This window comes from Carassius auratus, linkage group LG30F (genome assembly GCF_003368295.1).
Source record: "Carassius auratus strain Wakin linkage group LG30F, ASM336829v1, whole genome shotgun sequence".
Classification (NCBI taxonomy): domain Eukaryota; kingdom Metazoa; phylum Chordata; class Actinopteri; order Cypriniformes; family Cyprinidae; genus Carassius; species Carassius auratus.
This window is the reverse complement of record NC_039294.1, coordinates 1,623,222-1,650,769: the sequence shown is the minus strand read 5'-3', so window position 1 is coordinate 1,650,769 and position 27,548 is coordinate 1,623,222. Positions and strand designations below refer to the sequence as shown.

Below are 27,548 nucleotides of genomic sequence, written 5' to 3'. Positions count from 1 at the left end.
GAATCATCTGCAGTCATGCACCAACTGTGCAAGGTATCAGACCACAGAAATTTAAGTTGTATGAGAGGACTAGAATAAAAATAATAAAAAGTAAAATCTTGAAAATGCTTAAATGAATTGTTGACAGACAATGCTTTATAAATTTTAATTCATTGAACGTTTTTATTTTGTGAATACAAAGTTATACCCCTCTGATGTCTCTCAAAGCAGCATTGCACAGAATATGGCAAACACTTTGAATCATTGAATGTGTCTTCACACATCCTACTTGAGACTTTTCAAAAAGTAAAATGTGTTGGCACATTCTCAAGTCTACAGAAATCTGAAAAGTCTCTCAGCAAGAAGACATGCTGCGATGCCTTTCTTATGAAAACAATCATATCCCTCAGTGATGAACTTGATGAGTGGACAGATGGGAGGAAGGTTTAAAAAGCATCAAAGCTATCACTGCTGGAACATGTTAATGACAATCAGCATAGGATTATAGGCAAAAGCAGAGAGTTGGAACAATTTCCTGCTGTTTATGTCTCACTAATTTCCTCTGTACCAACCACAAAAAAGAAGAGAATCAATGCTGTTACCCATTTGAGTTTACCAACAAAAATATGTTTCGAAATTCACAGTTTCTCTTCTTACCACGTTATTCCTTGACTCACTCGCTTACTCACCCATCTCGCTCTGCCTCCTTCTTCTCCAGATCCTGAATGACGTCCAATAAAACCTTGATGGTGTTCTGGCTGGTCTCCAACACCCCTTCCAGGCTGTGCAGCTGAGACTGCAGAGCCCCAATGTCGTACAGAGGGCCGTTTGGGCCAAACAGTTTCTCTTTTGCCTTTGCCAGGTCCAGCTTACACTTAGCCCCAGACATAAGTCCCCCCAGTAGCTCCTGCACCTGCCGCAGAGTGTCTGTTTGGCCCTCAGCTGGTCCAAGGGGGGCCTGGGGGTTTGTCCCCCCAGCAGGAGGCAAGTGGTTTGCACTGGCCTGGGATTCTGGACCGAGGATCGCCCGTCGGCTGCTTAAACAGGTGGGCCTCACTGTTGCTCTTGCCTTAATTTTAGGAGGGATAGGAGGTGGGGTTTCACCCACCTGATGGTGAGTTCCTGCTTCAGTATTTGGCTTCACTACCCCAGTTTTCACTATGTCCTTTTCGGCATTGTTGCTCTCAGCTTTAGGGACAGGAGGCTTACTGTGCTGTCCAGGAGTAGAGGAGCCCTCTTTCCGGGGGGTGTACGGAGGAGGAGGAGGTGGTGGGGGAGGAAGCATGAACTCTCTCCTGTCTCGTCTGTCCTGAGTGCAGCAGAAGGCCTGAGGAGGGGAGGGGCTCACCCCAGCATTAGAGTACAGCAGAGTAGTCTGTGGAGGGCAGGCGTAAGGAGGTAAAGAATGCCTGAAATTAGCAGAGGGAAGCACAGTTTCCTGGGGTTTACTAGCGTACATCAATGCCTCGCGTGGACAGAGAACAGGTGACATGTTTTGTGGAAATGATTTGGAATGTGATACTGTTTGAGTAGGTGCCTTAAAGTGTTGCATGATTTGAGAGGGATTACTGCAAGACACTGCATTTTGCATACTAGCATTGCAGTGTGGCAGTGCTTGGAGAGAAAGTTTAACTGGCACAGGTTGTGTGGAAGGGCTACAAATCAGAACTGGCATGGAAGGAGTCACATGGGTTGCCACACTCTGTTGATCCAAAATGCAATGTACCGCAGTTTGTGCAACAGGAATGGCATGTGCCGCAACTGCAACTAGACCCTTAAAGTGTGAAGCAGGGTGTGGAGTAGTGGCACAGGAAGGCTCGGGAGAAAATGACATCAAATTGTGAGGGAGGTTTTGTGTAGGAATCGTATGAGATGACATATGTTGAGAGGGAGAGCCAAAGGTTGCTGGTTTGTCTTTGACACAGTATGGTATAGACTGCACTGGAATTTTACAAGATGATAAAGGCTGAACAGGTGCTGGGGTGTGTGTGGCTGATATAGGAGTCTGTACAGGAAGGGTATGGGTCCTACCCAATGGCTCATTCTGTTTAGGACTCATACATCTTGGCACAGACTGAATTGGAGTTACAGGTTGTATTGGAGATATCACAGAGTACACAGGTTGATTTGAGGTGTTGCTACATGTCATGGGTTGTGTTGGAGTCTTCTGGCATGGCTGTGTAGAACTGAACATAGAGGCAACTGCAGGTGCTCCTTGAGAATAGGACGCTGCCTTGGACCCAGCTGTGTTGGAGCAAGGAATAGTTTCAACCAACGTCTGGAAACAAGGAGTGGATTGAGCAGGAGTTGTGGGATCTGTATGTGAATCTGGAATGCACTGGGACTCAGGTTCTGGGGGAGTCTTACAATTTGCCATATTCTGAATACTAGGTGTGCAGCAATGTCCTGTAGACTCAATAGGAGACATGCATGATTGCCCATGTGTTGAGGGTGTGGTGACAGTGGATATGACTTGTGCTGTGGTAGTGCACAAAGGCTCTGGTACAGTGGGGGTCAAATTGATGTTCTCTGCAGTAGCCTGCGGTGGGCAACATTGTGATGTTTCTTTGGGACATGTGGTTGATGGAGGTGGTGCAGTGTGAGATGGACATGATGCATGGTCTACCTCAGAGGTTGTGTTATCTGGGACAGTTTGGATTTTTGAAACACTGCTTAATTCAGTCTGTGTGGAAGAGACACTACATGGCATATTATGAACAGTGTTGGGTGTGGGGGAAGGTTGTGGAGGCACAATATCTGAAGTTCTGTGTGCCACAACTTTGGATGGAAGCTTCTTGTGTTGGTTAGACTGTTGGTGGCTTCTGTGCACAGTTTTAGTTGGAGAATTACATGGAGGCTCAGGTTTCCCAGGATCACTTGCTGCTCTGTTTAAAGATTTCCTCCTAGCTCTCCTTCTAGACTGTTTTTGTGGTACAGCAGAACATGGCTGGAATTGTGTTGATGTACCCGCAGAGGCAGTTTGATTGTCCTCAGTTTTCTGGCACCTTGATTGGTCAGCAGGGGTACAATGTTGGACAGAGCTATTCTGTGATCTACAAGGTGGAACACAGACCTGTGCAGTCAGCTCATCTGAGGATTCTCCATCATCCCCAGCTCCTCCCAGGCTGTGACTGCGAGTCTGCATGGCAGAGAGCGAGGGAGGCTTCTGCAAACTGGGTGAGGTTTGGATGGCTGTACTCCTGCATGGCTGAGTTGGCAGCGGCAGTGTGAGTGAACATGGATTCGTTGGGACCCAGCAACGTCTGGTAGGCCCAGGAGTAAGTGGGTGCGGTGGCGCTCTCTTCAAAAATGCTGTCACTGCTCCAATTGTCTTTTCCATGTCCCCACGGACTGCTCCCACCAGCGAGGGTCCATTTGTCAACTCTTTCTGCCAGTTTGGAACCTCTGTTGGGCTCTTACTCCTCGCCTTCTCATTTTTATCTTTAGACACATCATCATCCTCCAAATCTTTAAAGCGTACCTGCTGTGTGCGACTTCGTCTCCGTTTAAGCCTGTTTTCAACATCTGGAGAGTTCCGGTTGAGGAGCACTGAGCGCACAGTCACTGTGGTGGGTGTTTTGTCTGGGTTGCCATTGCTGTGGCTGTGAACAGTTGGCAAATGGTTGGGCTCTTTGCTCACCATGTTATCCAAGAGTAGTTTATGGACCATAGATATTAATAAAAATTTGACTGTGTTTTTTTTCTGTTTTCACAAGTCAAATGTGAATGAACAATTAATTAAATAAAAAAAATTCAGATATAGCACACGGAATATTTGACATTTGGCAAACTCTGAACATGATAAATGCTGAAGTAACAAAAATAAAATAAAACAGACCAGCCGACGACAGCAGAGCATGTGACTGGTCCTTTCCTCAGGTCACATGACTGAGGGTTTATGTGTAAGTCTTTGTGGTAATGCTGTCAGAGTAGGTTCTGGTTTTGGCATCAAGAGTCTTTATAAGCAAGTGTCTTTATACGCAAAAGAGGGACAGGTTGTATCCTGAGCTTCAGCCCCATTAGTCCCAAGAGGCACTTAAACACTCAATGAGCAACCTTGGTGCTACTCTCTCTACATAAGTCCTGAAGAACATGAAACTTTGGCAGGGAATGCTTTCGAGTATGGCCTTCTGGGCATTTATGGTCCTTTGCATTATGGTTTCATAGCCAAGAGCAAAATCTCACGTCACATAACTCTCACCATGTACATCTGCAGCAGTTGTAACCATACTTGTCCTAAAAATATCAAGGCAAATAAAATATTAATGGGATACAGTTTTCAGGCTGACCAGTGAGAGGATGTCCCGACACCTTTAATGCCCTACTTTCCAACTCAAAGCTTGTGTGCACAGTCCTCTCTGGTGTAGCATATCTTGACAGTCCAGGACTAGGCAATGCATCTCTTCAAGCTGACTTTTATCTCTCACATTTGTCCTTGAGTTTCTTTACTTGAGTCGTTCACCTCATCATTTTCTTGAGACAGGAACAGAACTGGAACATCTGAGCAAAGTGGAAACAAAAATAAAATAAAGAAGGTTCAGTTATGTCCCAAAATTGAGTTTTTTTATTTATATCTGAATCATGTTTTACTTTGACAAACACATACACAAAAGTTGGTTTTAACATTAAACCATGCCTGAGAAAATACATAAGTACCTAAATAGGATTCCTCAATTATGCTCAATTAACTGCCTCAAGCTACGATTTCATGGGTTCTCTCCAATAATCAAGTCTTTGATCTCCTTCCATTTCCTAGCGAGGCAGTCTACGAAATAAAAATAGTTTAGGGTCAAATATATGACAGAGATAGACACTGAGAGTTCTTTTAGCTTGTGTTACATCCCCTTTGGTCTGTTTATGTGTGTTAGGCTTTGTGGGAGGTGTTTGTTTTTATCCAGGAAGAAGACCGGATTGGTTCCTGCAGTCTGATTGGTGCCACGCCCTGATTGATCCGCTGACACCTGGACGTGTATAAAAGCCTCCTACATTACTGTCTTCATTAGCCTTGTGCTCACTCGATACTTTGTCTTGCCTGACTTTGCTTCGATATTTGGTACGCCTGTTGAGGGTTTGTTTAAGTGGAAAGAGTTTGTTTAAGTGGAAAGAGTTTGTTTAAGTGGAAAGAGTTTGTTTAAGTGGAAAGAGTTTGTTGAAGTGGAAAGAGTTTGTTGAAGTGGAAAGAGTTTGTTTGATTCTTGTGAACTGCCATATTTGTGATAACGACCACCGCCTGTTTAATGACTTAGATTCCAGATAAACCCCTGAACTGATACCTGTTTATACTTTTGTTTTTATTTTATTTTGGGAGGTAGGGAGTCCGACGCCAACTCTTTGTTTTGATCTTTATTGCCTGTTTTTGATTAGGGAGTTGGGGAAGTAATTGTATTTTATTTTATTTTATTTTGTGGTGTAGGGCAGTAAGAGGTACATATAAATTAGTTATTTTGTTTGTTATTTTTGGCTCTGTCGGCTCCTGAGGTAAAATACCCAATTGTATTATTTTTGACCTGTTAAAATTCAATAAATATTGTTCCATTTATTTCCACATAAAAAGAAACCGTTGCATTTCCTTACTTTTTTCATGTTATGTCCTTTGCCCTAGACGGGGCGTAACATGAAATTGGGGGCTCGTCCGATTCTTTTTTTTTTTTCACTTCTTTTCCTAAGACGAAATTACAAACTTGTTTTTCATCAGTAAAACTGGTCGATTTAAGTATTATTCAACTTGTTGTTTGCCTGGGATTTTTACTTTGTGTGGGAGGAAACGTAGGGGGCGTGATGACGTCAAAATTTGAATTGGAAAAATTTACGATCGATCCCACACATGAACAGTTTGATAAGTGCCGTAAAGACGATTTATTAGTGCTTGCAGATTTCTTTAATATTCGCGTACCTCGTCATGCACTTAAAAAGGAGATAAAGGAGATGTTGCGCATGGAGCTTATAAAACAAAAGGTCTTACCGGAAGAGGGTGTGGCTCCGGGTGTTGCTTTTAACCTAGAACTTGAAGGTTTGGGTGCTGCGGAGGCGGAACTCAAATCTGGCGAAGTCGATGGCATAGATCCCATTGCCCCTTCACCGGGTGAGAAACAATTGGAAATCCGTTTAAAAGAATTAGACCTGGAAATTAGTCGGCAACAGTATCAGAGTCAGCTGCTAAATGTCCAGGCACTTGAGCTTGAGACGCGGCGTGATGTCCGACTGAAAGAGCTGGAGGTCGAGTTAAAGACCAGATTTCAGCGCCCTTCTCCGGAGACAAAGGAGAAGGTTATTCCAGGATCAGTAAGTGCCTCATCTGGTGCATCGTCTCCTCTACCTTCAGTGTCGCGAACTGCGCCGGTAAGTTCTCCTGAATTTGATATTAGTAGACAAATTTCGCTTGTTCCGTTGTTCAGAGAGAGTGAAGTAGACACATACTTCACTGTTTTTGAACGAATCGCGACTACATTGCAGTGGCCTAGAAATATTTGGCCTTTGCTTTTACAGTGCAAATTGGTGGGAAAAGCACAGGGAGTGTGCTCTGCTCTAACATTAGAGCAAAGTTTGGAATATGATGCGATTAAAGCGGCAGTGTTACGTGCGTATGAGTTAGTTCCGGAGGCTTACCGTCAGAAATTTAGAAGACATGTAAAAAACCCCAGCCAAACATTTGTTGAGTTCGCTCGTGAAAAGACCACTTTATTTGAGAAATGGTGTGCAGCGAGTAAAATTACGACCTTTGAACAGTTGAAAGAGTTGATTTTGGTTGAGGAGTTTAAAAACTGTATATCTGAAAAAATTGTGGTCTATTTGAACGAACAGAAAGTTTCATCTCTTGCTGATGCTGCTATCTTTGCGGATGAGTTTGTGCTTACTCACAAAGTAATTTTTTCATCATCGCGATCTTCGCAACGCACCTCAATAGATCGTACTCACGATTCTAAGCATTCGGTAGTTTCTCAAAAGGATGATTCATCGCTCGATACCTCTTCGGTAGCTAGAGAATGTTTCTACTGTCATGAAAAGGGTCATTTGATCGCTGCTTGTCCAGTACTGCAGCGGAAAAATCTGCGGAAGACTCACAACATATCTAAGAGTGTAGCTTTCATTCATGTACCGTCTTCTGACTCCTCAAATTCTGTTGACCCGACATTTGAACCATTTGTATGTGATGGAGCAGTTGCTTTGTCTAACTCTGATTCAGAGTTCACACCTGTACGGATTTTAAGAGATACGGGGGCTGCGCAGTCGTTTATTTTAGCAAGTACGCTATCATTCTCACCTCAGTCTAGTTGTGGATCGGATGTGTTGGTTCAGGGAATTGAACTGGGAGTACTGAGAGTTCCTTTACATACCATTTACTTGCGTTCTGGCATTGTGACTGGTGAAGTTAAGGTCGCTGTACGTTCTCAGTTGCCAGTGAAAGGGATTTCTCTCATTCTTGGAAATGATCTTGCTGGAAGTAGAGTTAATGCTCTACCAGAGGTTACAGATATACCGTGTGTATCAGGGGAGGATGATGTGTTAGTGCAGGAATTTCCCAGTGTATTTCAGTCTTGTGTTGTTACTCGGGCACAAGCCCGAAAATTTGAAAATGAGGTTGATCTTTCCAACTCTTTTATGTGTTTAGAGGGGTCAGATATGAAAGCCAATGATGAAAATGATGTTTCCTCAGATGTGATTGTTGGGCTTAATTTTGATTTTCCTTTTGGCAAGCAACAGCTAATCAGTGCCCAGAAAGCGGATAAAACCCTGTTATCGAGCAGTTCTTCTGTGGTAGATAAGACTGAATTACTTAAACATGCAATTGCCTATTTTCTAGAGGACGGCATACTCATGCGAAAGTGGAGCCCTGAGAAAGTGAAGCATGAGTGGAGCACCGTATTTCAAGTAGTCGTTCCACAATCCTATCGCGGGTACGTACTGAAGCTAGCCCATGACCATGATCTTTCTGGACATCTAGGAGTTAGGAAGACCTATCATAACCTCTTGAAACATTTTTATTGGCCAGGAATGAAATCCTCTGTGTCCCAATATTGCCGTTCGTGTCATTACTGCCAAGTTGCAGGAAAGCCTAATCAGGTTATTTCTCCTGCACCTTTAAGGCCAGTCCCAGTGCTAAGTGAACCATTCGAAAAGCTTGTGATAGATTGTGTAGGACCTCTGCCTAAGACTAAGTCTGGACATGTGTATTTGTTGACTATGATGTGTTCCGCTACTAGATTCCCTGAAGCCATCCCACTGCGTTCGTTAAAGACCCCCAACATTGTGAAGGCCCTGGTGAAATTTTGCACTACTTTTGGTCTACCAAAAATTATACAATCTGATCAAGGAACAAATTTCACCTCGCGCCTGTTTCGTAAGGTAATGAAAGAACTGAATGTTACCCACGCTGTGTCAAGTGCCTATCATCCTCAGTCCCAAGGTGTCATCGAACGGTTTCACCAGACTCTAAAAACTATGATTCGTACTTATTGTTTACAACATGAGAAAGATTGGGATGAGGAGGTACCACTTTTGCTGTTTGCTGTTCGTAACACGGTGCAAGAGTCGTTGGGATTTAGCCCAGCTGAGTTAGTCTTCGGGCACTCACTGCGTGGACCATTAAAGTTGCTTCAAGAGCATCTCCTCTCTGAAACCCACTCATCAGAACCTTCCTCCAATGTGTTAGATTATGTCAGTTCATTTCACGAACGTCTACATTCTGCATGGAGGCTTGCTCGTCAGTCTTTAACTTCATCACAGTCTCGAATGAAGGATAAATATGACAAAAAGTCTGTCAAACGCTCCTTTGAGGTTGGTGATAAAGTGCTTGTGTTGTTACCTATACCGGGTTCCTCATTGCAAGCAAAGTTTGCAGGCCCATATGAAATCGAAAAGAAATTAAGTGATACAGACTATGTTGTACGGACCCCTGAGAGACACCGAAAGTCTCGTGTTTGTCACGTAAACATGTTGAAATTGTATGTTTCACGTTCAAACTCTGAAAATTCTAGAAATGCTCGGATAATTTCTCCCACTGTCGCTGTTCCTGTGGAAGTAGTTTCATCTACTGATTCTCCTAGTATTGATGGCCTTAGTTTGGGCAGTGCGGCCTTATCCGGTGCTCGTTTACAAAACTCAGAAGCCCTTACAACACTAAGTTCAAAACTATCCCATTTATCAGAGTCATCTCGAGATGAGTTGTTACAGTTAGTTGAGAAATTTTCCTTCCTTTTCTCAGACGTACCAACTGTAACCAATCTGTTACAGCATGATATTGATGTTGCTGATCATCGCCCAATTAAGCAAAATGCTTATCGTGTAAACCCTGCCAAGCGTGAAATAATGAAGCGAGAAACTGAATACCTTGTGAAGCATGGGTTAGCTGTGCCTAGTTCTAGCCCCTGGTGCTCTCCATGTTTGCTGGTTCCGAAAACTGATGGTACCTCACGCTTCTGTACAGACTACAGAAAGGTTAACCAGGTCACTAAATCAGATTCCCATCCACTTCCACGGATAGAAGATTGTATTGACAGGATTGGGAAATCTAAGTTTGTAACCAAGTTGGACTTACTCAAGGGGTACTGGCAAGTGCCACTCACGGAGCGTGCATCTGAGATTTCAGCATTTGCTACTCCAGATGCCTTCTTACAGTATAAGGTCTTGGCTTTCGGCCTTAAAAATGCTCCAGCAACGTTTCAACGTTTGATGTGTAAAGTACTGTCTAATGTGAAAAATTGTGAGGCTTATCTTGACGATGTTGTGTGTTATTCCGAGACCTGGAAGGGTCATTTGGAGGTATTGGAGGAAGTGTTTGTTAGGTTTCAAGAAGCTAATCTAACCCTCAATCTTGCTAAATGTGAATTTTGTCATGCTACTGTTAGGTACTTAGGAAAGGAAGTGGGTCAGGGCACTGTACGACCAGTCGAAGCCAAAGTCAACGCCATTGTTAATTTTCCTATACCGCAGACAAAAAGGGAGCTTCGAGGTTTCCTTGGCATGGCTGGATTCTACAGAAGTTTCTGTAGGAATTTTTCTGATGTAGTGAAACCTCTTACTGATAACCTCCGAAAAGCAATTCCCTTTTTGTGGACTCCTCAGTGTCAGATTGCTTTTGATTCTTTGAAGAATTTGTTATGCAGCGCTCCTGTCTTAGCCACTCCTGACTTCACCAAACCATTTAAACTTGAGGTTGATGCAAGCGGAACTGGTGCAGGTGCTGTACTGTTACAAGAAGATGAAAATGGGATTGATCACCCATTGTGTTTTTTTTTCTAAGAAGTTTAATCGTCATCAATGTAACTACAGTACAATTGAGAAAGAAGCACTCGCGCTTTTGCTAGCTTTGCAACAGTTTGAAGTTTATATTGGTTCAAGTTCACAACCTGTTGAAGTTTTTACTGATCACAACCCTCTTGTATTTTTACAGAAGTTCTGTAACAAAAATCAAAGACTCATGCGCTGGGCTTTAATTTGTCAAGATTTTAACTTGCACATCCAGTACAAGAAGGGCACAGATAATGTTATTGCGGATTCTCTATCAAGATCTTGTGTATAAACATGTTTTCATGTTTATTTTTGTGTATGGGGGTGTTACATCCCCTTTGGTCTGTTTATGTGTGTTAGGCTTTGTGGGAGGTGTTTGTTTTTATCCAGGAAGAAGACCGGATTGGTTCCTGCAGTCTGATTGGTGCCACGCCCTGATTGATCCGCTGACACCTGGACGTGTATAAAAGCCTCCTACATTACTGTCTTCATTAGCCTTGTGCTCACTCGATACTTTGTCTTGCCTGACTTTGCTTCGATATTTGGTACGCCTGTTGAGGGTTTGTTTAAGTGGAAAGAGTTTGTTTAAGTGGAAAGAGTTTGTTTAAGTGGAAAGAGTTTGTTGAAGTGGAAAGAGTTTGTTGAAGTGGAAAGAGTTTGTTTGATTCTTGTGAACTGCCATATTTGTGATAACGACCACCGCCTGTTTAATGACTTAGATTCCAGATAAACCCCTGAACTGATACCTGTTTATACTTTTGTTTTTATTTTATTTTGGGAGGTAGGGAGTCCGACGCCAACTCTTTGTTTTGATCTTTATTGCCTGTTTTTGATTAGGGAGTTGGGGAAGTAATTGTATTTTATTTTATTTTATTTTGTGGTGTAGGGCAGTAAGAGGTACATATAAATTAGTTATTTTGTTTGTTATTTTTGGCTCTGTCGGCTCCTGAGGTAAAATACCCAATTGTATTATTTTTGACCTGTTAAAATTCAATAAATATTGTTCCATTTATTTCCACATAAAAAGAAACCGTTGCATTTCCTTACTTTTTTCATGTTATGTCCTTTGCCCTAGACGGGGCGTAACAGCTTGTCTGTAGCTTCGGGGCTGGTGTTTAACTCAGCAGTGTCTCAGAAGGGGCAGGCTAAGAGATATTCAGGGTTAGAGACTGACAACGATAATTAACTTGGCTTGTCTTTAAGCAACCCCCCTGGCACATGGAGGCACAAGCATGACGACTGATCACCACAGGGAATTCTGAACACACTTTATCACACTGTCCCTCTTAACAGGCACTGCATTCTGTCTGTGATCACACAATCACAGTCCGCAGAGTCATGAGAGGATGTTAAATGTCTGTGTACATGTCTTGTGGTACAAGCCTTTGCTTGGTGTAACTTTCCTATTAGATGGGGAATCGGTCAGACTGAATCACAGCACGGAGCATCTTACTCAACACAACTGCATATCACAGCTTTCCACTATGATATCTTGTATTTGGCACATGCTAATTAGTCTATGGCCATGTTTGAAAAGTTCATCTACATGTTAATGTATGTATTTGCGTACCTATTTACACCATGTTCACACACAATATGTCATCAGAGCGTTGCATTACGCCAGGGGTCGGCAACCTACAGCATGACCTACAGAGGGATAATCGCTGGTATGCGAGCAATAGGTAAAACAGCATACAGACGTAAATTTTTAGGTAATAACTTCTCATAGTCACACAGCTTGTTAGGAGCTCTAAATACTATTAAAGTGTGAGAATTAGCTTGCCCTAGTCTACGGATAAGCGCGCGACCGCTGCACATACTAGGCGCTTCAGATCAAAGCCTTAGCAGTCTAACAGCACTTGACAATGTCAAAATGACATTGAGATGAAATGAGATGGCCAATCAAATCAAAGTAGGCTGGGTATACTGTTCGCATAAGCAGAGCGCGAAGTGTCAGTTTAACGTTAAAGAGAGCGAGGTAAGATGAAGCTGCAATTAGTCAAATTTGAAGGACACATTTTACTTTAGAAATGTTAAATGACTGACAGCTATATCCAGTGATGCAAAATTTTCTCAAATATGGCCATTTTGAGAGAGAGAGAGAGTAAGAGAGAGATGTGTAAATCGTCTGCATCTGTATCTCTCTCTCTCTCTCTACAAACAATGAAGTTGAGTTTAGTTACTTAGAAAACAGATATTTTACCCCCCTCGTTGCTGAGAAATATAACATAGCAATTCAGTTTTGATTAATAAAAGTTTTTGGTTTTAATGATGGCCTTGTCACACACAGACACACACATACAGTGATGTTCAGTACGGTCACACTGTATATATTTTATTCAAGAAACTTTTTAAAAGTTTAAAAAACTATTCATGAAAAACTCTTTAGAAACTATTTGCATGAAAATCAACTATGCCTATATATTTTTTGTCATATTATTTAAAAATGTTTATAAACCATATAAATACAGAATGCATTAAAAGGGGGGGGGGGGTGGCACAGTGGTTAACCAGAACATTTTTCAATGGCACGTCATGCCGAAAAGGTTGCCGACCTCTGCATTATGCTATTGCAGACAAAGCGTTACTATATAACTCGCTACGTACTGTAATATTTTCTCGCTGGTGAATGATAACATGAGGTAACCTGACAGCATTGCATTCAACCTTTACTTACTACAGGGATAGTAAATGTACTGTAGTATGCTAGTATCCCATTCTGAACATAATACAGAAACACAGTACCCCAAGAAGCCTATTTGCATGCCAAAACACAGATTCAATGTTCATTCCAATCTTATAAGTCCCTCATATTTACTTTCAGATCCTGCTAACAGGCCCTTGAGCACAGAGGTTCACAAGCAAAGGCACATGCTACCACCTCACACCTCTAGTTTTATGCAGGTAATCAAGCCCTCATTGATTGCCTCTCACTCAGCTAAACTACGAGTTCCTCTTGAAATCTCTCACTGCAGCTCTTCAAGTTCAACCACCGCTGGAGTCCTAGACAAAAGAACAGACGTGCTCCATTATTAACCTGTTATCTCCATGTAGCCCAAAGATCAATCTATGTTGGTACAGCTTAGCAATTGTAAAGTAATACAGCTCGATAATTGGGGGCTTGTACAGAACAGACAGAAAAGAATAAAAGAACAATAGCTGCAATGTCAAATTAGGTGAATGCACTAACTTTGTTAAATTTTGATGTGTCATTAATCTTAAAACTAATGTCTGTAACCCTAATTAAAAAAAGTTTAACAGTCTAAAAGAGAATAAATAAATCTGTAAATAAATCATGAGATTATGTTCCCATGAGACAGAGCTAAATCAAGCACCTACCAAATGTACAGTATTTAGTAAAATTCATTACAATAAATCTAATGCAATTTTGTGAAATGAGATTCAAATGCTTGATCAATGCACTGTCAACATTTTGCATTAATCCTGCAGTCCTAAACTTCAAAACTCAAGTGGGCGATTGCACGTCTGCAAATATGACTCTAAAAGCAGCGTGATTCTCCTCTGGTGCTGGTGCTTCACCATTGATAGTAGATCCTCTGAAAGAGAAAAGTGATGATAAAATAAGACTTTTTATGTGAATACCTGCTCTAGCATCCCTTGCAGAGAATGCAACACATTTTGAAATGCAACAATGCATGAAATCATACTTGCGTAGCTAGAAGCTTCTGCTTATTAAAACAATAAACCAAAACAAATTTTTATATTAATATCATTTCAATTTATTTATTTTTTGTCAAAGAAATGTCTATATATTTCTTAATTTTTATTGCAATATTAACAATATTATTTTTCATTATTTATGTACATTTTAATCTGTTTTTATTATTATATTTTCCACTTTCATTTTAATTAAACAATTATAATTGTGTGGCATATTTGTAATTTTTGTAATCTTTTTAAGTGTCTTTATCATTTTTACTTCAGAATCTTTGATACACTATTTTAGTTATTATTCATACTTTGATCTGACATTTCATTAAACTATAATTGTGTAGCATTTTTGTAATCTTTATTATTTTTTTAAGTGTCTATATAAATTTTACTTTAGTATTTTATACATATATTTTATATATCTTTGATATACTATTTTAGTTATGCATACTTTGATCTGAAATTTTATTAGTTTTTTTATGCCTATGTACTGTAGTCCATATTAATTTTTATTACGTTTTTAGTTTGTTGTTTTTGAATGCAGTTCATAAAAAAATTATTTAAAACAATAGGTTTTATAAAAGTCAAAAGAAAAACAAGTCTTCTGTCTCGACTGAACTCTGTAAAAGAGGGGTCACCATTTTTAGCCACTGCCTTCTGTTGTATGTAGTTCTGTTTTGCTTCTGCAAATGATGAAATGTTATGTTCAGTTCAGTGCCAGTGGCGGATTCGTGGCCCCTGTAGAAGTTCAAATGCTCCCATGTGTGATTCATCCTAGCGCAGATGCCAGATTGAGAAATGTTATTTTGCATGTCGAGTAAATAATACTTTCTGTTATGCATTTACTTTAGTCGCATTACAATACAGTAAGCTTTACATTTCCATCAAAACCATTTAGTAGTTGTTCACTGCAACTGCAAAAAAATAAGGCGGTGTTTCATGTGGGTGTATTAGCATTTATAATGTGCTCACTCTGTGTAAATAAGTTATGAATACATTTGAATATGTATTCTCAGCCTTTACTCACATGCTCTGTGACAGCTTTGCTGAGCCGCACACCTGGAGGCATTAATCGCTGCCAGCTTTGGCCACACGCAAGGTCAATTGAGGACCAAATTACAACCAGGCTCAGGCACTTGATAATATTAATTGTTTTTCTTTTTGAATTCCCAATTTAGGCCAGCAGAATTCCTTCAGAGATGAGAAATGAGAAAGACTGTGGGAGATTACAGTAACGCCGAAACTCTGGCCTTGATAAAGCGACTGAAATGAAGAGCAGAATGGATTACTTTCTGTCCCTTTGCTCTCCTGGAACTGCCCTCAATTATCTCGCATGTCTGGAAGTTGTTCCCCTGAAGAGAAGTCAATTATTTAATGAAGCCCTAAATTGAATGAATCATTTGCATAACCGGAACATTTAATTAGGAAACACTTGGTTGTTTTAGCCTGTTTAGAGGAAGTGTGGGATTCAGAATTAAAATTCAGAGGGCAGGTGTAATCACGAGACGGTGGTCAATTGGGAACGTAAAGTTTGCAGTAGATCACGGTTCATTCGTAGAGCACAAAAAGACCAAAAATATAGCAAGGATATTTAGCCAGGAGGATGCATTAAAATGATCAAAAGTGACTGTGAAGAAATGTTACATGATTTTTATTTCTAATAAACGTTGTTGAATTAACTTTGTTTATCAAATCCTGCTAAAGCATTATGGTTTCCACAAACATATAAGGCAGCACTACTGATTTCAACATTGAGAATACACAGAAATGTTTCTTAAGCAGCAAATCAGCATTGAGTATGATTTCAAGATCGTGTGACTTTGAAGACTGGAGTGATGATGCTGAAAATTTAGCTTTGCATCACTGGAATAAGTGGAATTTTATTACAATAGAAAACTGTTATTTGAAATTGTAATAATATTCCACAATATTACTGTTTTTAGCACATTTTTCAACAAATGAATGCTTTCTTGGATAAGAAAAAGTCAAACTTTTGAATGGCAGTGTAGTGACTCATGACCTAATATTTCTATGTGACATCCCATGCATCTAAATCCTGGCAATATACGCTCTCATCTTAATTCGAACTACAAGAATCCCAATTCCCACCCAATCAGTACATGAAATGACATCCTGTGTTAATAACTGTAATCCAAAGGTCATTTAGAAAACCAATCCCGTCCGAATTGCTGTTCTGTCACAAACCGTCAGATCTACATGGGTACATTTCGAGTGAAATTTGGAATGCGATGCCAGCCCTAAGTAAGTGAGAGTTGAGACAGCACATGTCGCTGTCTCTCTACGTAAAGTCAAACGCTCTTGGACAGCTTTATTAAGAAAGAAGCAAGACAGTGGAGCGATCTTGACACGGTTGTCTCAGAGTAGCTCGCTGAATCTAGCCATGTCTCGGAAAATAGTAAGCTACACTGCACATTTATTTTGGGAAAGGACACCTGGGGGTTCTGTCTTCTTAATTTAGGGACTTCTCTCTTCATTTATATATTTATTTACCTGCTTTTTTCTACAAGAGACATCTTTTTCATGGTAACACCCCCGTTGGTCACGGCGAAGGCTTGATTATTAGGATTACTGATGATTACTGTGATGCTCGATGGGGGTTTGGGAGGAAGAGAGCTACAGCCTTCGGGCGCTTGTGTTCCTCTATCACAACCTCCTCCTCATCCTCATCTTCATCCTGTGGCGCATCACGGCATTGATGTGATTGGCCGTGACACGCCGAGGCCTCTGGATGTGATGTGAATCAACAGAGCACCCGCGACGGAGCAGGAAACACTGCCGTTCAGAACGGCCTCTGCTACCGAATGTCTCGGCATACGGCAGCAACAAAGCAAGGCTATTTTCTCTGAGGAGGGCTTCCACAAATAAAACAATCTGATGAATATATCACAATATTAGATTCAATAATGTCTAAATCACTATTTTTTCTAAACTAACGCTGTACGACACCAGTGGAGTTTTCCTTCTGCTTTTTCAAAGAGAATAAAAACTTTAAAAACGTTTAAACTGTTAAGCGAACTTTTAAAACCATATTAAAAAAACTCATAATAAATGCTTTAGTGTGTAATACCGTCACATTTTCTATATAATATAACATTATAATAATAGTAAGTGTAAAGTAAATGGTGTTCCATAGGCATTTAACCTGGAAATCATGTAAAAGCACTGAATGTAAACATAAAAATAGATGGAAGGACTCTGGTCCACCACACACCACTGTAACAAAGCGGTGTTGTTCTTTTAAATGAACAACGTTGTCAACTCATTGAACCCACCTACACTGCGTGGGCATAATGCAAACTCTCTAAAGCACCTTGTCTCTAAAGTACTAATGAAAAAATAACTTTTTCATCAGCGTTTATGATATATGATGCACCGGTGCATCTTGTTCCTTTATTAGCGTCATAAGCACTGATGCTCGGGCTCCCTTATGTACTTATTCTGCTGTGCTGATAATTCCACATTATTAGGTGAGGGAGAACATGAGCCACCATCTGCTGGTGTCTGGAGCCGAGCACCAGATCATAACCTCACAGAAAGAGCTGCTGTCTCAGGCAGCATCCTTGAGGTTGTGTAAAGATCTGACTGTTTGTTTTTGTAGCATCTGATCGCCTTCTATTCTATCCGGACTCTTGTGGAGAAAGACTGTGCCACTGGATTCAGTTGCCTTTTCAATTCAGTTTCAATTCAATTCAATTTTTTCATGTTTTGGTGGCATTCATTTTGTAAGTATTTGCTGACATTGAACCATAAGCAATGATAAAAGGATAAAACAGAAGCACCTCTCCAAATCATTAACAATTGTAAAGTTAAGCGCTTTAAAAGTGTAAATGTTTTGAAATCAGCCAAGCCAAAATATGAGCCTTAGTAAGCGGTACTAAGTGAAAAAGGGGAAAATAACAATAATACAAACTATGGGAACTATGGGAAGTAGTATTTAAAAATTCACTAAATTTCCTAATCACAAGTAGAGCAAAAAAAAAGAAAAGGAAAGAAAACATAAAATCTGTTACATAAAATGAATGTAAAAAAAGAATAAGAATAAGTAATAATAAAAATGCATTCACAAAAAGAGTGAAAAACAATTGAAAAAAAAAAATGCTGCTTGCAAACTGAATATTTATTTTGTCTTATAAGTAATATTAAAAATGTCCACAACATTTCTGCAATGAAAGTAATGAGCAAATTTGCAAATGTTTTATAATACAGCTTCCTGATTTATTAAATGATTTAATTAATACTGATAAAACAAAATAACAGATGATAACAGCTTTATAGTAATAAATCAATTTACCAAATAATAAACATTAATTAAACAGCAGCAGTTACAAAGGATAAAATAAAGATAAAGTAAGAACTGAAGGTTAGTTTGACGATAGAAAAACAAGGGCAAACAAGATCTCTACTTTTCTGTCTTTTATCTCCATCATTTTTATGTTGCTTTAAATAAGTAATATTAAAAATGTCATCACTAACTTTCTGCACCACAAGCGTAGAGCAAAAAACAAATTACATAAAATAAAGAAAACAATATAAAATTCAAGTAAATAGTAAATTACAATTATTATTATTATTATTTATGTATAATATTAGCAAATTAAATGCTGCTTGCAAATTGCAGCTACTTTGAAATGATAAAAAATGTAATAGCAATAAAATATAACAGTGAAGCATTTACATAGCAACTGATAAATTAGTCACAAAAAATTATAGATTAACTAAGCAGCAGAATTTATGAAGGCTAAACAAGAGGTGAAAATAAGAGTTGAAGGTCATTTAGGGATAGAAAAACGGGGGCGGATCAGATCACTCACTGTCTCCTTTTCAGTTTTTCATCTGCATAATTGATGTTGCTTTCCATCACAGATTTCATCCTTTTGTATAATCTCACTCTCTTTCCTCCAGCCCTCCTTATGCTTTCCTTTCTACTCACATATTCCTCCCATCTCTCCTTCTCTCTCAAGTCAGTGTGGACAGAGATTTACAGTGACAGTTTAATGAATCCAGTATTTCTTAATGCTCAGTGTGTCCTAGTGGCAGGAACACTGACCCCCCTCAACCCCGCTGAGAGTTTTCCACGTGCATATCACGCTTCATACGCAACTGGGCTGGGTAGCATCTAAATGAATCATAACTCAGACATATCACTGTTATTAAAGACTTCATAAGCGTCCCCTGAGCTCCTTGAGCCAGTAATGCTCAATAATCGTGCAGCTTCTCACATTAAGCTTTGGCTAAATGTCCTTCCTTAGAAAAACAGTCCAGAAAAATATTACGTTTTTCCTCACATGGCAGACTAAATTTTGCAATTCTGCACTGAAAACACACACACACACACACACACACACAGACACACACAATGAATGAGATGGACATGTCAATAGCATCTAAAAAATATGAAAATATCTACGTATTTACAGCTTTAGAAACAAATCCTTATGAAATCTTGTTATATTTATTTTATTAATATATTTAGTATATTTCTACAGTTAGATTTTACTATATAAAATACACAAACAAAAAAATATATAAAAATGTTCATAGCTTTAAAAACAAAGCTTATTATATTTATATTATTGATGTATTTTAATATATTTCTACATATTTTACTATATAAAGTTCAAGAAAAATACATACAAACGTGCACACACAAAATGAAAAACTGTTCATGTATGTATAGCTTTAGAAACAAATCTTACTATTAAATTTATATTATTAATATACAGTTTTTCTACAGATTTTACTACATAAAAATACAAGAAAAATCTACAAAAGTCATGCAGTATATACACACACATACACTAAATGAACAATATGGGCACACTGACAGCATCTTAAACATGCAAAAAACCATTATTTTATATAAAATAATTTAAACATATTAAAGTACGTCACTGAACTCCTTTATTTAATCTCATTACTTAAATATTAATTATATATATATATATATATATATATATATATATATATATATATATATATATATATATATATATATATATATATATTATTGTGTGAACATAAACATATGTTAAAAGTTTTAGAAGCTGTCAAACATTACTAATGAATATATGAAAATGCATGTTCACTACAATCACACTTAATATAGCATACTAATGAGATCATATTGAAAGATCAGAAGATTCGCATAACACAGACGTCACTTCCTGTTTGTTGTTGACGGCTGTACTGCGTTTGAGTTCCGTCACTATATTCTTTTCATTGACTATTTTTAACTTAAAAATCAATTTTATACATCATCGTTTCCGTTTATATAATGTGTGAATATATCCTCTATTGTATTCTACAACAAAAACAATCAGAGCGCCTCGCTATCACTAGTTTTATTTTGATCTCCCGGGTCCGCTATTAGTTTTTAGCCAGTTAGCATCAGCAAGCGTGGTTGCTGCTAACTGCGCTTACATTGCTAATACTCTATTCACACACATTACCACTGCTGTACTCACTGTTACTTGCTTTAATGGCGGATGAATGTCTCCACTCTGTGCAGCTCGAGCTCGAGGCCGTGGGGAAGCAGATTCGCGACCTGGAACAGAAGCAGGCCCAGCTGAGAGAGCGGAGAGCCGCGCTGGAATCATCCCGGGCTGACGCTCACAAGTCCGGGGTAAGTATACAGCGTGCTGTTAACAGTCCCACCACGTCTACTCCGTGTGTTTCTCTGCGCAGGCCCGGTGCACCCAGGACGCGATCTTCCCAGATGTCCTTCACTGCGACGCCGGGACACCATGGACCCTGGGTGCATCCACAGCGGAGGACGCGAGCTGGGTCCCGGGCGATGACTTCTCCCCCTCCTGCCTTCGAGATCTCCATCCAGAACCGCTTCGCTCCCCTCCGCGAGACAGGACGCGACGCTGTGATCATCGGAGACTCCATCGTCCGACACGTAAGTGCTACGTTAGCCGAAGGTAAAGTGCACACTCATTGTTTGCCTGGTGCTCGTGTTCTCGATGTTTCTGCGCAGATACCCGCGATCCTGAAGGCTGACGAGAGCCCCAGAGCGGTCGTGCTTCACGCCGGGGTTAACGACACCACGCTGCGGCAGACAGAGACGCTGAAGAGGGACTTCAGGAGCCTGATCGAGACGGTTCGCAGCACGACGCCCGCGGCGACGATCGTCGTGTCAGGACCACTGCCCACGTATCGACGAGGACACGAAAGGTTCCGTAGACTTTTTGCTTTAAATGAATGGTTGTTGTCATGGTGTAAAGAACAGAAACTGCTATTTGTTAATAACTGAAATCTTTTCTGGGAGCGTCCTAGACTGTTTCGCGCTGATGGATTACACCCCAGCAGAGTCGGAGCGGAGCTTCTCTCTGACAACATCTCCAGGACACTTCGCTCCATGTGACTAGTAAGACAATTCTCAAATAACCATTATGATGAGTTTTGTTCCACCCGCTTAAATGATAAAAGTACTTGCGCTGTAAAAACTATTAAGACTGTGTCTGTTCCCCGAATAGTGAGGTCAAAATATAAATATAATGTAGGATCTAGAAAAAATCTTATCGTAATTAAACCAGAACAATGTAAAGTAAATGAACAAAAACAATTTTTAAAGTTTGGGCTCATAAATATTTGATCACTCACACCAAAAGCAGTCATTGTAAATGAAATGATCACAGATAATAGTTTTGATTTACTCTGCTTGACTGAAACCTGGCTAAAACCAAATGATTATTTTGGTCTAAATGAGTCTACTCCACCAAACGTCTCGGTTACGTACGTAACCCTCGTTCCCTGATGGAGGGAACGGAGACGTTATGTCGACCGACAAATGGGGTCTCACTTGGGAGGCCAATCATCTCTGATTTTAAGAGAAAACGCCAATGAAATTGGGAAGTGGATTAACACACCTGAGCCACTCCCCGTGCCAGCGGGTATAAATAGGGCGACAGGTGCATCCACTCATTAGGTTTTACGCTGAGGAGCCGAGAACGTGTCCCGGCAACAGCGAATGGTTCAAGGTTGTGGCATGGGGACATAACGTCTCCGTTCCCTCCATCAGGGAACGAGGGTTACGTACGTAACCGAGACGTTCCCTATCTGTCGGTCACTACGAGTTATGTCGACCGACAAATGGGGTCCTATGGAAAACGCCATAACCTGAACCCCGTCACAACCCTGAGGCGCTGCAATTGTTGACAAGCCTTGGCGTGCCACAAAAGCTACGCTTAAGGTCGTAACCTTCCCAAAGCCCCAGCGCAAATTCACTGACCTTGGTACCGAAGGGGCCAAAGGGTGAGTACATCGCTGCTGGAGAAGGCCATGCTGCTGTTCCGCCCACATAAAGTAAATGGAAGGGATTTCAACCTTCGGTGAAAGACAGCTTCAAATCTTCCCTATTTGTTCTTTCAGCTGGCAAGACAATGGGGAAGCGAGCCTTTAGGAAAGGCCGCTACGGAGACCACATCCTACCTGAAGGGAGGTGACATGTGGATATACTGATATGGACTGACCCAGGGGGCAGTACTACATATGGAAGGGGTCTCTGAGGCAGGTCCTACCTTAGAGTAGGGATGGAACGGCTGCCAGAAGAGACTGACAGAACGGTCTGTCAAGGGAAGACACGGGTTTGCCAAGAGGGAAACCTTACCGTGGAAGAATACACATATGGGATTACCCGTAGGGAACCCAGCCATATGGACACCTAGCCCAGTACAGGGGCTGACCGAACTCCGGGCATGCTAACGCCAGTACTGGGCCTGGCGACAGACTGCTCCGCCAAGTCTGACGCCGAGGGTGCTGGAGGATGCTCGACCAGGGTACGCCAACCGGGGAACTCTACTGGGAGAAGAAGGCGCTCACATCCCCGTGTTAGGGGGAATGGCGCAGCAAGCGAGACACCCAGCCAGCTCTTCCCGCCAATTACCTGTTACCCAACACACGGGAAGAAACTGGCTCTACACGGAGGTTGTAAAACCTCGCAAAGGTGTTAGGTGTCGCCCAGCCCGCAGCTCGACAGATGTCTGCCAGAGAGGCGCCGTGCGCCAATGCATAGGAGGAGGCCACACTCCGTGTGGAGTGGGCCCTCACCCCCAGGGGGCACGGCTCGCCTTGGGAATGGTAAGCCAAGGCGATGGCGTCCACTATCCAGTGGGCCAACCTCTGCTTAGAGACAGCCTTCCCTTTCTGCTGACCTCCAAAGCAGACCAGGAGCTGCTCAGAGCTTCTAAAGCTCTGGGTGCGGTCCACGTATATGCGAAGCGCTCTTACGGGACACAGCAACGACAAGGCTGGATCTGCCTCCTCCAGGGGCAGTGCTTGCAGGTTCACCACCTGGTCTCGGAAGGGAGTGGTGGGAACCTTGGGCACGTATCCAGGCCGGGGTCTCAGGACAACGTGAGAGTAGGCCGGCCCGAACACAAGGCACTCTTCACTTACCGAAAATGCTTGGAGGTCCCCGACCCTCTTGATGGAAGTGAGCGCGATCAGGAGCGCTGTCTTGAGAGACAGGAACTTAAGCTCGACTGAATCCAGCGGCTCAAAGGGACCCCTCTGAAGTCCCGCCAGGACAACAGAGAGGTCCCAGGAGGGAATCAGGGGTGTCCTAGGAGGATGTAACCTTCTGGCACCCCTCAGGAACCTAACGATCAGGTCATGCCTCCCCAGGGACCGGCCGTCCACTGCATCATGATGGGCTGCAATGGCAGCCACATATACCTTCAGGGTGGAGGGTGACAGCCCACGCTCCAGCCTTTCTTGCAGGAAAGAAAGCACGACTCTGACCGGGCATCTCCGGGGGTCTTCTCGGTGAGAAGAACACCAATTCGTGAACAGACTCCACTTCAGAGCATAGGCCTGCCTCGTAGAAGGGGCTCTAGCCTGAGTGATAGTGTCTACCACCGCTGGGGGCAGATCACTTAGGTCTGCCGCGTCCCGTCTAGAAGCCACACGTGGAGGTTCCAGAGATCTGGACGCGGGTGCCAAATGGTGCCAAGCCCCTGAGAGAGAAGGTCTCTCCTCAGAGGGATGCGCCAGGGAGGGGCTGTCACGAGGAGCATGAGTTCCGAAAACCAGGTCCGGGTGGGCCAGTAAGGCGCAACCAACAGGACCTGTTCCTCGTCCTCCCTGACCTTGCACAGTGTCTGTGCGAGCAGGCTCACTGGGGGGAACGCATACTTGCGTAAAGCCCGAGGCCAGCTGTGTGCCAGTGCATCTGTGCCCAGGGGGGCCTGGGACAGGGAATAGTACAGCTGGCAGTGGGAGGACTCGTGGGAAGCAAACAGGTCTACCTGGGCTTCCCCGAATCGACTCCAGATCAGCTGGACCGTCTGGGGATGGAGTCGCCATTCCCCGGGGAAAGTGAGCTGTCGTGAGAGCGCGTCGGCTGCACGATTGAGCTCCCCCGGGATGTGAACAGCGCGCAGCGACTTGAGCCACGTCTGACTCCAGAGGAGGAGATGACGGGCGAGTTGAGACATGCGACGTGATCGTAACCCGCCTTGTCGGTTGATGTACGAAACAGCCGCAGTGTTGTCCGTGCGGACCAACACGTGCTTGTCCAGCACTAGCGGACGAAACCGTTGCAAAGCTAGATGCACTGCCAGCAACTCCAGGCAGTTGATGTGCCAAAGCAGTCGAGGTCCTGTCCAGGACCCTGAGGCTGCCTGCCCGTTGCATGTCGCGCCCCAGCCCGAGTTGGAGGCATCTGTTGTGACAACAACGTGCCGGGACACTTGTTCTAAGGGCACGCCGGCCCGTAGAAAGGCAAGGTCCGACCAAGGACTGAATAGGCGGCGACACATCAGTGTGATGGTGACACGATGTGTACCGCGGCGCCATGCCCATCTCGGGACTCGGGAGTGTAACCAGTGCTGAAGTGGTCTCATATGAAGCAACCCGAGCGGCGTGACTGCGGCTGCGGATGCCATATGCCCCAGGAGCCTCTGAAAGTGTTTCAGCGGTACCACTGTCCTGCCTCTGAAGGAACTCAGGCAGTTCAGCACTGACTGGGCACGCTCGCTGGTGAGACGTGCCGTCATACTCACCGAGTCTAACTCCATACCGAGATAAGAGATTCTCTGCACAGGGGAGAGCTTGCTCTTCTCTCGGTTGACCTGAAGCCCCAACTGACTGAGGTGCCGAAGCACGAAGTCCCTGTGATCGCACAACTCTTCTCGGGACCGGGCCATAATGAGCCAGTCGTCGAGATAGTTGAGGATCCTGATGCCCACTTCCCAAAGTGGGGCAAGGGCGCCCTCCGCGACCTTCGTGAAGACACGGGGGGACAGGGAGAGCCCGAAGGGGAGGACCTTGTACTGCCATGCCTGACCCTCGAAAGCAAAGCGCAGGAACGGTCTGTGACGAGGGAGGATAGAGACATGAAAGTATGCGTCTTTCAGGTCGATCGCTGCAAACCAGTCCTGGGGCTGGACGCATTTGATAATGCGTTTCTGCGTCAACATCCTGAACGGGAGCTTGTGTAGGGCCCGATTCAAGACTCGCAGATCCAGGATAGGTCGAAGGCCACCGCTCTTCTTGGGCACGATGAAGTAAGGGCTGTAAAACCCCGTCCTCATCTCGGCTGGAGGGACCGGCTCGATTGCATCCTTCGCCAGGAGGACAGCAATCTCCTCGCGCAAGACAGGGGCGTCCTTGACTGCCACCAAAGTCTCGAGTACGCCATTGAACTTGGGGGGTCGCCGGGCGAATTGAATCGCATAGCCGAGTCGAACCGTCCGGATGAGCCAGCGTGACGGGTTGGGCAGCGCAAGCCACGCTCCCAGATACCGTACAAGTGGCACCAAAGGGACAGTCGACATACCCGCAGTGGTGCAGCGATGGGGAGTCGTGCCGGAAGGCCCAGAAGGCACTGCGTCCTGGGTCATCGCAACCACACTCCTCGTGTTCCCGGAGGAACTGGCCAGAGACGCGTGGAGAGGCGTTGCGTCTCCGAACCGCGACCTCTTGGCCGCTGGCGAAAGGGGGCATCGTGGGTGAGAGTGAGGAAGCTGTGCGTCGCTCATTGTCAAGCCACGAGCCTTGCAACTCGGAGGAAGGAGAATTTGCTCTTTTATTGAAAATGTGGGTACCACTGGCCGTCCGGCCAGTGGCGGAACAAAACAAAACAGAAACTGAAGATTCTCCGCCCGGCCCTCCTCCGGGGGAAGGAGTGGCGCTGTCTTCGCCATCTCCTGAAGAGCAGTTCTCCGCATCTCCGAGTTGCCCGTGTCAGGGCCGCTTGGTCGACTTCTTGGAGGACTTCGCAGCCGGGAGTGACACGGGGGGCGCCGCTCTCCTGCGCGGGGCTCGACGCGCCGGCCTCGAAGAACTCTCAGCACGGGGCGGAGCTGGCGTAGAGGACGCAGGGGGGCGCCCACGGCGACGAGCAGGCTGAGGCGCTACCCGCGACGGAACGGTGGCAGCCGGAGAGACACGTCGGGGCAGGATGTGCTGGATGGCCTCAGTCTGCTTCTGTACCGCCGAGAACTGCTGGGCAAAGTCCTCGACAGTGTCGCCGAACAGGCCTGCCTGGGAGATGGGGGCGTCGAGAAAGCGCGCTTTGTCCATGTCCCTCATCTCAGCCAGGTTCAGCCAGAGATGCCGCTCCTGGACCACCAGCGTGGACATCGCCTTCCCGAGGGACCGCGCCGTGACCTTCGTTGCCCGTAAGGCGAAGTCAGTCGCCGTGCGCAGCTCCTGCATCAACCCCGGGTCGGTACCACCCTCGTGCATGGCTTTGAGTGCCTTGGCTTGGTGTACTTGCAGGATAGCCATGGCATGCAGGGCAGAGGCAGCTTGGCCCGCAGCACTGTAAGCCTTGGCAGCGAGTGCGGCCGTCAGTTTACAGGCCTTGGACGGGAGGCGCGGACGATTCCTCCAAGTGGCGGCGTTTTGTGGGCACAAGTGCACCGCAACCGCCCTCTCCACCTGGGGAACCTCTACGTACCCCCTGGCTGCCCCGCCATCGAGGGTGGTGAGGATGGAAGAGGGAGAAGAGCGGCTTCTGGCCGTGAAAGGGGCCGTCCACGACTTCGTCACCTCTTCATGCACCTCCGGGAAGAAAGGCACCGGAGCAGAACGAGGTTGTGAGCCGCGTCCCGCGCCGAGAAAACAATCATCCAGCCGTGAGGGCTCGGGACTGGGCGGTGTAGTCACCTCCAGTCCGATACTCACGGCTGCCCGGGCAAGCATGGCCGACAACTCCAAGTCCGATTCGGCAGCAGCGACAACACCCGAGGGGGGCAGCCCCGCCGAACCTTCATCCTCAGAGGTCGATAACCCATCCCCCGATGCAGCAATCGACATCTGGTCTTCGGGCGGCGCACCGAAAGACATGCTGGGACCGCTGTGAGACGGCCCAGCAGAATCAATCGGCAGCTGCACGGGACAGTCGCTGCGTGAGGAGTGAGAGGTCCGTGGGGCGTGGCCCGGCGGAGAAGCTCTCACTGTGATCCTCAGATCTCCCAGAGCGCCAGCCGGCGGCCCTCTGCTCGAGCCAGAGAGACCGGGACGGGTGGCGACAGAGGGGTCTGCTGCACTCCCCTTGAGGAGTGAGAGACGCGATCGCAGCGCTGCCATGTTCATACGCCCACAGTAGACGCATGAATCATCCACGAGCGCAGCCTCAGCGTGTTGGACGCCCAGACACTGCAGACAACGCTCGTGACCGTCAACCGAAGACAGGAAAC

The 27,548-nt window shown here is 44.1% G+C and overlaps 1 protein-coding gene across 3 annotated transcripts in view; it reads right to left on the bottom strand.

Annotated features, from left to right (window-relative positions):
- The window catches only part of LOC113068004 (mucin-6), a 112,868-nt gene that overhangs the window by 69,065 nt on the left and 16,255 nt on the right, over positions 1-27,548 (bottom strand). For 2 of the 3 annotated variants that reach the window (XM_026240542.1, XM_026240544.1), the window contains exon 2: positions 669-4,479. In XM_026240542.1, the coding sequence (XP_026096327.1) occupies positions 669-3,649 (2,981 nt within the window). In that variant the 5' untranslated portion in view covers positions 3,650-4,479. Of the gene's footprint in view, positions 1-668; positions 4,480-4,635; positions 4,745-27,548 lie in introns of all 3 variants that reach the window. The other variant, XM_026240543.1, reaches the window with a different exon arrangement.